Below are 12,037 nucleotides of genomic sequence, written 5' to 3' on the forward strand. Positions count from 1 at the left end.
ATAAGGGTATAATAGTTAATTTATGTAAATTACATTTTCCATCATTTTGCTTTTTCTCTCCAACCAAACAAAAGAGTTTTTCACCCCTCCAACCAAACACACAAGAGGAAAAACCAAACATTTTCTATCCTCCCATAATATTTCATCCTCTCACTTTTTCACTCTTTCAACCAAACGGACCCTTTGCTCTAAGTGCCCAATGCAATGAAGTTGACAAGATTTGAACATGTGGTAAAAATTGAACACTTATTTGAAGCGTTGGAGACAAGTCTCTTAAAAAAAAGGGAAAAAATAAAAAAAAGAATCGAGTTGGCTCTAATATATTAAAGATTTGTTTGGAATCCGCTTATTTTGCTAAATTTGAAAACTTTTTACAAAAAATACTATAAATAAAAGTAAAAATTAGTTGAAATAATACAATGAAACTCATGAATAACACCAAAAAATACTGTGAAAATCATAAATAATAATAAAATAAGCTCACTTTTAATTTGGAGCACGCTTTTTATTTTTTATTTTATATTTATTTAGAAGAAGTACACTAAAAGTTAGTCCAGTCTCTTGAAAAAAAAAAAGAAAAAAAAAATTGGAGTTAGACACATAGTCGGTGAGAGAGTAAAACATGGTATGATATGAGAGAGAGAGAGAGAGAGAGAGAGAGAGAGGGGGAGTATAATAATAATACAATCAAAGCCTTCCCATAATTTTACATTTTTTTCAATTACAGCAACTACCCACTATACCACCAAAACAAAACCACCTCACTTCCACTCCTCTCTCTTTTGCTCTCTCTGTCTGACACAAACACACGCACACACTCGTTCACACGCACATCCAGTCAGAGAGAGAGACCCGCGGATCCCATCGTGCCACGTCAGATCCCACTCATCTCTCCGCCGTACCGGAATGCCATTTCCGGCCACCCCAGGTCTCTTCCCCCCCACCCCCACATCCTCTCTTTCCATATTTGCTTCACTTTATATCACACTCTTTTTTGTGGGTTTCTGCTTTCTGTGTCTCTGAATCTTTTGGGTTTCATTTCTGTGAATGTTGTGCTTTTTTTTTTTTTTTGTGGACTTGACCTTTTTGCCCTCTTTTGGATCTCTATGATACTCGAATCAAATTTACTCTCTTTTTCTAGATTTGCTTTTGTTTTTCTGCTCAAAGTGCAGCTTTTTGTGCACTTCAAAATTCTGCTTTTTGTTTCAGTCTACTTTTAGCCCCACGTAATTTTCTGTTTTTCCTTTTTGGGTATGTTTTAATTAACTTTTTTTAGTATAAATATGCGTAATTTTGGTTCATTTTTGTTCTGGGTTTTGCCTTTTTGAATCAAAATTTGGGCCTTTGAGCATCTAATGCTTTTTTTATTTTATTTACTAAGTGGGTATCAGTGATATTTAGTTTTAGGGTCTTTGAGACTTCAGAGGCTTTGATCAGTGTAGCCTAGCCAAAACTCAAAAAAAAAAAAAAGTATTGAGTTATTTTTTAGTATTTTTTTTAAAAATATTAATGGAGTATTTTAATTAAGCTTTACCTTGAGTTTGATTAGGGAATATAGTGACGCATGAATTGATGTGATATCTCATGCGAATATGGTTAATTTTCTCTCTGCATAGAAGTGGACTTGTCTTCTGTAATTCTCATTTTCACATTTTTTTAGGCCATAAACAGTTTTCCAAACAAATAGCTCTCTCTCTCTCTCTCTCTCTCTCTCTCTCTACATATATTATCTTTATTTTATTTTACTTATTGTAGGGGAACATTAAGCTTACCTCCTTTTAAGTAAAAAATAACATCTGTGTTTGAGCTTTAATTTTTTTGGTAAGCAAATGTAGGAGTGATTTATATGTATGCAAGGTTTTGGGTGATTAGGATTACAATCTTCTTGTTCTTTCCTTATTTGTGTAGAATATATGGTATGTATTCAAAATGTATCAATGCTTCTATGTATGCATTTTATTTTTTATAATTAATTATTGAAGGAAAGATGGTATTTTGGGATTAATTTTCTGAAATATTGTCACTGCAGGCGTTTAAAATGAATGGGATTCAGAGCAGGAAACCTTACAGTACTGAGAAACCCGTCCCAGGATGTCTGGGAAGAATGGTGAACCTTTTTGATTTGAATTCGGGCGTTGCTGGAAACAAGATGCTTACTGATAAACCGCATCGTGATGGTAGTTTCCTTTCTCATATTTCTCTTCATTTTGTTATCTAATTTGCCATGAAATTTTCCGCATTGCTTTGCAGTTCATATGTAAAGTGTAAAATATTCTTGACTATAATTTATTTTTGACTGATCTTTGCTTTGGTAATCAGTTACTCTATAAATTCTTGAGCAGTTATGGGCATATGATTGTATTAATCAAGTTATCAAAATTTTTTTTGACAGTTCCATTTATTAAAGTTCACTTGTTTTAATGTCAGTCTATTCCATTACTGGATGTCTTTTTTGCCTATTGTAGTTGTTTTCAAAAAGAACTATTCGCAATGTCATTTGGCATTGTTAACTATAACTTTCAAATTGCCTTGTACGTTTTGAAGTTCATGAACAATATACATTATGCTAGTGGAGAATTTTGATTTAATTTTGTTCACCTGTCTGCTTGGCCTGTATTATTGGTATCATGCGTAAATTCCTTGAGGTTGATGTTGATCCCCTTCTTTGGTGGTTAGTTACTTTGCTTTCTCTGTCTATGCCTCTCATGGGTGGGTATAAATCATAAAATAATATCTTCGCCACCAGATAGATGCTAAAGTAATTAGCATTTTGAGCCCAATTGAGTAATATTGTTGTTAAATTACAATATCCTCCTCTCCTTAACCAGGCCGGCTACTTCTCTTATGGTTTCTTTAGTTATATATTTTAGATTAAATTATTGCTGATGAGCTCTACTTTAATACCACTTCCTCCTTAATATATATAAAGAGACGGAGAGTATAGTCGTGGGTGTGCATTTTTAACTTAACGAATAAATTTAAATTATTTCATACTATTTCTAGCTATTGTTGAGATGGAATTGGTTGTTTGGCAGGTTCTTCGCTCTCAAGGAGTAGATCGGATGTGGCAAGGACATGGAGTCCTCTTGGAGATCAGATGGAGGATAAATTGGTAACTTTTAGGGTTATTGTGCATAATTAATTATAGACCAGTTTGGAAACAATTTCAATGCAAGTGTCTCTCATTCATTTCTGAATCATTATATGCTTTGATGTCCTGATTTGTGTTGCATTTCTGTGGAGCATGCAGATTGTGTCTGACTCAAGGTTCTCTTCAAGCAAGAAGGCAAATGGAACTCCCATGAAGATGCTTATAGACCAAGAAATGTCAAAAGATGGGGACTTCAAGCACAACCCACCCAATGTGGTTGCCAAGTTGATGGGGCTTGATGCCTTCCCCCACCTGCAGCCTGACTCAGCTGCTCAAAGAAACCATGCAAGAGGTTATTCACGGCGTAGTTTAAGTCATTCAGGAATACCATTGGGTTCTTGGCAGCAAGAAGAGGGCTTTTCTGACAAAGGCATGCTATGTGAAGTTTATCAGTCTCCAGAACAGAATGAATGTAAAGATGTTTATGAAATCTGGCAGAAATCTGAAAAGACAAATTGTAGAAGAGATAAATCGCCACAGAAGGGAAGGCATAATGACAATATCAATGAGAAAAATATGGCTTTTGTTCGTCAGAATTTCATGGAAGTAAAACGACTCTCTACAGATGAAAGGCTTCGCGAATCTAAGGAATATCAAGATGCATTGGAAGTTTTAAGTTCCAATAAAGATTTATTCCTGAAGTTTTTACAAGAACCAAATTCCTTAATTTCCCGACATCTATATGACCTGAAGTCTATTCTTCCACCTCCAGAGACAAAGCGTATCACTGTTCTTAGACCTTCGAAGATGGTTGATAATGACAAATTTGTTGGATCAGGGAAGAAGAATGATAAACAAATAAAGAAGCCAGCTAAGGTGAACCAAGCGGTTATGTGGGACAAGGGTGACCCTGGATATTCTCCTAGTTCTGTGAATCAGAAAGTTGATGAAAGTCCTTTTCAACCAACTAGAATAGTGGTATTGAAGCCTAGCCCTGGCAAGAGTCAAGACATCAAGGCTGTTGTTTCTTCACCTTCCTTATCACCAAAAATATTGCATGGTGAAAGCTTTTATGAGGAAGCTGAAGACACTGAAATAATAGAATCAAGGGAAATGGCAAAGGAGATCACCAGGCAGATGCGTGAAAATTTGATGGGTCACCGAAGGGATGAGACTCTGCTTTCTTCTGTTTTTTCCAATGGCTACACTGGTGATGAGAGTTCATTTAACAAATCAGAGACGGAGTATGCAGCGGGAAATCTTAGTGATTCTGAAGTCATGTCACCATCTCCTAGGCATTCATGGGATTACATCAATAGGTATGGCAGCCCTTATTCTACTTCATCCTTCAGCCGTGCATCATGTTCTCCAGAGTCATCAGTTTGTAGAGAAGCAAAGAAGCGACTCTCTGAAAGATGGGCCATGATGGCATCACATGGGACTTCTCAAGAACAAAGACATGCCCGGAGAAGCTCTAGTACTTTGGGTGAGATGCTTGCTCTTTCGGATACAAAGAAGTCAGTGGGATCTGAGGACAAGGATAGTAATAAAGAACAAGATCCAAGGGAATCAGTCTCATGTGTAACCAATAATTTAAATAAAGAAGGTGTGGTTGATTCTCCTAAAAATCTTCTGAGGTCAAAATCTGTTCCTGCGTCTTCTACGGCATATGGTGCCAGGCTCAATGTTGAAGTTTCTGATAGTGAGGTGGTCAAAACACATGTTCCCAAGGAGCTGACAAAAGCAAAGGGCATGAAATCATCATTCAAAGGGAAGGTTTCAAGTTTATTTTTCTCAAGGAATAAGAAATCGAATAAGGATAAATGTGCTGAATCTCAAACTAAAGATGAAGCTAATTTTGCCTCCCCTGAAACAACAGCATCTCCATTACATCCTCATGGAGTGGTTAGTGATGATGCCTCTCAATGTGTTAACGACGGTCGCCTCTGTCCTGATCCACATGTGACGTCAGGCAAAAGTTCTCCAGATTTGACCAGCATGGGACAAAAACATGGCATAGTGTCTTGTGAGGTAGTATTTATTTCTCATGCTTCTTTAAGCATATTATATATTTAATCACAGTTAATTAGCACCCCCTTCCCCCCCGGTCCCCCAAAAAAAAAGGAAAAAGGAAAAGGAAAAGAAAGTAAATTCCTGTAATATACATTGTTATTGTTTGCCAGTGTATGTGGTTGACGTCTGATTTCTTTGTAACCTTTGTCCTGATACTAGATAGATGTTACTACCATATTGCTCATCCAGATTAATCTACCCTTTTCTGTGCTTTCCCTGCTTGCCCTCAACTAATGGAAGTAAAATGTAGAATGCTAGATAATCTAGGAGGTTAGTGGTGAATGGAAATTGTAGGCTCTGAGATGGGTTAGAATATATGTAACAAGGATGCTGATAAGGGTGTTGGTGCACAATGCCGCAGCATTTAAGCAAAATACATGCAATCAAGATTCCCTTATTTTACAATGTGTCTGACGTATTTGTTTTCATGAAGAAGAAATTAATATCAAAATTTAAAGTTGTAATATCTTTACTTCATAACTAATCAAATTTTTTTTTTTGTCACTGATTGTTGCCCATTACATTGTTCTAGCAAGCTAGTTGCCAACCTGAGGTTTCTGCTTCTAGTATAGCATGAGGCTCTTGATTGTCCCACTAAAAATGATGATAGAGCAATACACTGAATGCACTTAGCTTTTAGTATTGCTTTAATTGGTTCCCTGAATTGTTTGTTGTTGTTGTTGTTGTTGTTTCTGAATTTTGAATGCAGAATCCTGTAATTATATTATTTCTCAATGGTTATCATACTATTTGCAGGCAGGATTATCTGTAACCAAGCCTGGGAATGTGAGTGAGAATCAGGACCAGCCGAGTCCAAATTCAGTTTTGGAACCACCATTTGAAGATGATAATGCAACTCTTGAGTCCTCTGGTAATATGAAGCAGTCTCATATCTGGGAAAGTTTTCGTTAATTTGACTTCATGCATCAATACCTTACTGACTCTTTTTTCTTCATATAAACAGGAAGATTATTGCCAATTAGGTCTAACTTAATTGACAAATCACCACCTATTGAATCAATGGCTAGGACCTTGTCGTGGGATGATGCTTGTGCAGAGACAGCCACTCCTTATACATTAAAACCTTCAGTTTCTCCAGGCACTGAGGAAGAAGAACAAGATTGGCTTGGCCTTGTCCAAACACTACTATCAGTGGCTGGTCTTGAGGACGAGGTGCAATTGGAGTCATTTTCTGCCAGATGGCATTCACTTGAAAGTCCATTGGACCCATCATTGAGAGACAAATACGCATCCCTGCATGACAAGGAGCTTCTCCATGAGGCAAAGCGAAGGCAATGGAGATCAAATCGGAAGCTTGTATACGACTGTGTTAATTCTGCACTAATGGAAATCACTGGTTATGGGTGCTTAATGGGAAGGCCATGCAATGGGGCCAACAGCAGGGTCTTAGAGGGTGCGTCACCCATGTTAGCGGACCAACTGTGGGCCCAAATAAAGGATTGGTATTCTAATGAGGGGAAGTGCTTTTTGGGGGATGTTGGGGAATGCAACAACCTGGTGGAGAGGATGGTGAGGAAGGAGGTTGTGGGAAAAGGGTGGAATGAGCTTTTGAGATTGGAAATAGATAATTTTGGAAAGGAAATTGAGGGGAAGTTGCTGGAAGAGCTTGTGGACGAGGCAGTGATTGATTTGACAGGTAGGGTGTGAAGAGGCTTTGCTTTTTTTTTTTTCTTCTTCCTTTTTTATATTAACTCTATAATTTGTGTATTTGATTTTCAACAAAGATGGTCCTACTCACCTAATCTCTTTTATATTGCAAATAGTTTTAGATAGTCTTTCTTTGATTGTTTGTTTAATCTGATTTTCTGACTATATATGTACAAATGTATCAGCTGCTTAACGTTGTTACTGTCATATCTGTCTTTTATATTAGCCTTATTGGGATTGACAACCTAATTCAAGCTTAATTTTTATTTTATTTTTTTTTAATTTTAAGTTACTCAGTAACATGGCCAACAATGTTTGTCGAGGTATTTTTGTCCCGTGTCATGCTCATGTGGTATTTCCCAGGTTGAAGTTCCAGCTGTTTGTACATGAGCCCTCTGGGCTTGCTACTGAAACCGACTATCTTTGAATGATTCAAGTCTTAAATATCAAATTGTTGGACTTGTTCCCAAATTTTTTATACTAATAAAAGATCTGTAGCATATTAACTGGGGCTGGTAACTGGTTTAAGTGATTGCTTAATTGGTAGGTTTAAGGGTACAAAGAATTTAATTGGGGTATATATAATGGAGAGTTGAACCGCTGCAGAGTTGGATTTGACCATCAGCCTCTCCAATGTGCTTATTTCTACCTTTTCTCAGCTAAAAAAGAAGAGAAAAGCTGCTTTAATGTGAAATGAATAATTTTTTGGGTCTTGAATCCCTTTTATTTTATTCTTGCACCGATTGGGTAATTGCCAAGTAATTCAAACCTGACTGATTTTGGTTGACTATTGAGCCGTTGATTTGCACATAAATTTTGGTTATGGGGAAGAGTAGAGTAGACTGGAGTGTGTCATTTCTGTCATTGAGTACTTGACGGTTTGGAGCTGTCATTAACAATTAAAGAAAAATTGTGATTTTGATTCTGATCTTCTGACCGTATTGGTTTTGATCTTGGCTTTCTTGTGAACACATTTAATTTTGGCTGCTCTACGACTATGAAGGTTGCAATCTTTTTTTTTTTTTTTTTTTAAAAAGTTAGTGCTTCTGTCCTTGGCAGCCAAAATTGATATCATCCCAACGCTCTTCTGAGTTTTAGTACTACTATTGGTTTGAGTCTAATGCCAAAACTAGAGCAAGAATTCTTGGAGGAACATAACACGTTTTTTTTTTTTTTTTTTAAATTTTAATTTTTAACTTTGTTCTCCTAGTCTCTGAAAATTGCTGATCAGGTAAAAAAAAAGTCTGCTGATATTCTGTGCTATGGTTGGAGATTGAAATACTATGTTTGGTATTAGTCTAATGCTTCAACTAGAGCAAAGAATGGCTCGAAGAAAATAGTTGTTCACGTAGAACCAGTTATAATCTCGGTCTTCCTCCTTACAATACTGTCTTTAATTCATTTGAATCATAATCTTGACAGTATGGTTACATTTTTAGCTGAAGCACGGATATGGGCATGACACGATGATACGCACAATTTTTGAAAATTATAATATAAAACAGCCAGTATAACACAGGTACGGTACCCTAAATGAAGTTTTCGTACTTCCTAGTTTTTAACTTTAATGAACGATAATTGAAATTGCATTAATTCATGATATTGGTAGTTCTGGAATCAGACACACAGTAAGACGACAATAGCATTCATTACTCCTATCAATTTTTTATATATCATTATATCCAGGTTATTTCCTAATAAGATAGATCCCTTATTGCATGTATGGTCCATTTTTCATGTAACCTAACTGGGATGGTACTCATGACTGATGATCTTAGCAGCCCCACAGTCAGAAAAAAAGTGTTCTCTCTTCTGTCTTCTGATCTTATGGAAGTAGCAAACAGATAGCTGCCTATCAATTTTGTCCCCATGACAATTGGGGGGGGGGGGGGGGGGGTATCCATAATAAAAGCAATTTGTGGTCCAAAATCAAAACATAACTACCAGATTAAAATTATTAAATGCTTCTCATAGCACAACATGAATTCTTGTAGTGGTTGACCTACTAACCAACTGAAGAAATTCAGTTGTTCAATGACACGATTGGAGTGGAAATGAGAATCATGACTAGAGATATTACGAGTAGCATGTAGGGCCGCTAGATATTTCAAGGTCTGAGGCTCTGAGCTCGTTTTAATTATTCCTATAACTATTTGCAGTGCTAGTAAAGTAGTAATGATCATTCCGAGACATAGTTAGGTGCTTGATGAGTTCTGAACATTCACAATAGTCTCAAAAACAGTAATCTTGATTTTATTTATAGTAAACTCACTTGTAGTGCAAGTAATTTGATATTAAAAATGCCATTGTTTTCCGAAAGGTATTTTTTGAAAAATTATATGTTTGGTAGTGACCTCTTCTCTTAATTAGCATGGTGCAAAATAAAAGGACAATTTTTTATTTATTTTAAAGACAAGTTATATTTTTAATAGGATATTTCGTTGATCATATATAATTTTTTTTTTGACTTATTTTTTATGATACTATCAAACACATGAAAACGTGAAAAACAATCTTCACAAGAGGTTTTCCATCTAAACAAATAAAGCGCTCTTAGTCTATGGTTGGTTGGCCTACGATGGTTAGCCCTGAGTTAGTCTCTTCCTCTCAAACTATTGTTCCAATCATTCTCTCAAAAACCTCAATTTTCCTTTCAATTGACATGTCATGTAACATTTTACATTTCACTCTTTCCTATCCCAAAGATTTAAATTACATACTAGAAAATAAGAAAAAGTAATAATTAATTGAAGAAAAAAATTTACACAAGAAAATTATGAAAACTAAGCATATTGAACATCTAGACCGAAAATGCATTGTTGTAACTTGGTTGACAAACCTAAAACTCTTTAGAAAATATTTCACTACCTATATTAAATAGGTATTTTTCTTTTTTAGAATTGACAATGAAATTCTTTAGCTAGATGCTTCAAAAATAATTGTTTTAGAACTATCACGCATATTTTTTACAAAGTAGTAAATTTAAGTGGAGCTCTTATTATTTTTTTTATGGGGTATGAAATTTTTTTAAACTTCTTTTTTTAATTTCCTTAAACAATCACTTTTTTTAAGGGCCCAAATCATATAGATTTTTTGTGTGTCCAAACTCTTAAAAAAATAAAAATTTGAAAAAATAAGATATATAATTTATTAAAAATTATTGGGACCCTTTAGTCTCAACATAGCTTAGTGTATGTCACATGTTGCAAAAGGTGTTCTAAATAGCTAGTGAATAGTGATTACCATTGGGTGTGATGATTTTGACGTTGAAACAATTCAATGCAATAAAAGAAAATTTTCAACATCATGAACATGATGACCGACTTTGAATATCAGGTCTGTGACGATTCTTTTCCAAATCCATCTCATTTCAATTTTAAATTTTAGTTCGTTAGTTTATGAGTCAAAATTTATTTGAAAACTTTATCATTCAGGATCCTTTGTAAATCCAAAGATTTGGTTATTTAATTGGAGCACGTCTTTTTAACTTTTTACAAATTACAACAGATACTTTAAAAGGAAAAAACTTTTACCCACTGAAGACAAAAACATTTATAAAAGAAAACGTGGTGCACTTCTCAAATTTTTAGTAGTTAGAGAAGAATATTCATAATTGACAAACAGTACACTACGAGCCACAATTTTAAAACCCAATGTCTTGTGTCTACTAGTTAGTTAAAACTTAAGGCACACCCAAGATATCCCGTGACTTAAATCTTCTGCTTCATAAAGTTTATAACTACAATTTTTTTTCCCCCCACAATTTTATCACAATTTTGATATGATTGTAGGTGGTGAAAAAAAATAGTCTTCAAAAAAGTAAGATGGCTGTTCAAGATCTATCATGCTTGTGGGTTCTAGTTAGCTCAATTGGTAAAGTTTCTTTTGGTTAAATAAGAAATTTGTAGTTCAATCTTGCCTACACTAAAAATCGACTGTGTCTTAGTTTGATGATAAAAAATTATCATTATGAACGAAAAAAAAGTTATCATGCCACATATGAGTAGAAAAGTTGTCTATTCAAGGGATGAATAGGCAAATTGATCAGGGTGGTCAGACAGTTTAAAACATGACAGGGACACATTTTGTGTGGGGGTCTCCATGAGTGTGTGGTGGGTGTGATTAAGAGAGAGAGAGAGAGAGAGAGAGAGAGAGAGATATTCATTGATGCAAATACTAACCTATTAAATTGTCTATTTTCAAACTAGCACACATTTATGAAACCAATAATGCATGCTTTGAATCTTTGGTAATCATATACATTTTCTTTTTTCCTTTTTCTTCCTTTTAACCTTTTCTTTTAGTTGGAGGGGCGAGCAAGCGAATCTTGAAATAGTTGAAAATTAGTGTTTACTGTCTTGAGGTTTCTGTTTTTTTCACTTTTTGTTTTGTTTTTTAACACCTGTTTTTTAGAACGAAAGCAAAAGGAAATTTTCTTGTTTTTCACTTTTTCCAAAGTGAAATTTGACACTTTTTCACCTAGAAGAGATTCCATTTCCTTTTAAACATTTCTCAAGAAAGTGGTAAAAAGAAGAAAAAAAGATCACAATTTACGTTATGGAAGAAATGAAATACTTTATTTTTTGAAAATTGAATATATAGAATGAAATGTGTTATGAAAATGTATTTGAAATTTTATTAAAAGAAGAAACTAAAAGTAAAGAAATATAGAATTTTACTATTATATTATTCACTTTTTATTTGTCTTTTATTAAATTGGAATTAAAATGATATTTGCTTTTCATTTCATTAAAGGGATATATATATATATATATATATATTTGTACTTTTGAGAAGAATACTTAATAGCAAATGGATGGGTATTTTTGTCAAGCCACAGTTATACTCATGGAACTGCACACGATCAACACATTTGAAAAAACAGTTAATTTGGATGTTTCCCCAGCGTTATATTTTAGTCTAAACTTGGGTGGTTTAATCTAACATTTGAAAAGTGGACATCAAGGCAAAGTGAGTAAAATCAATTCACTATGACCCCATCCTACACGCGAACTTGGAGAAATATCAAGAAGTTGCAATCCCCAAGGATTCGCCACTCAGTTTAAGTTTAAGAGTCAATTAACTTAGGTCCAAGAACCACTTTAACCCCTATATAGTGAGTCAGGCTTAGGTCCAGTGTCCATTACACTGGACTTGTTAAGATAATAACATATGTCTACTTTTAGATACGTGTCACCATCTGAC

General features: G+C 34.8%; 1 protein-coding gene across 1 annotated transcript; it reads left to right on the plus strand.

The window, feature by feature from the left end:
- The first annotated feature begins 702 nt into the window (after positions 1-702).
- Positions 703-7,081, plus strand: LOC142619636 (uncharacterized). The gene is made up of 6 exons (XM_075792835.1): positions 703-928; positions 2,030-2,177; positions 3,036-3,112; positions 3,251-5,122; positions 5,921-6,035; positions 6,129-7,081. The coding sequence occupies exons 2-6, from the start codon at positions 2,039-2,041 to the stop codon at positions 6,830-6,832; spliced, it is 2,907 nt and encodes a 968-aa protein (XP_075648950.1). The 5' UTR covers positions 703-928; positions 2,030-2,038; the 3' UTR covers positions 6,833-7,081.
- The last annotated feature ends 4,956 nt before the right edge of the window (positions 7,082-12,037 follow it).

Source organism: Castanea sativa, chromosome 12, assembly GCF_040712315.1.
Source record: "Castanea sativa cultivar Marrone di Chiusa Pesio chromosome 12, ASM4071231v1".
NCBI classification, from domain to species: Eukaryota; Viridiplantae; Streptophyta; class Magnoliopsida; order Fagales; family Fagaceae; genus Castanea; species Castanea sativa.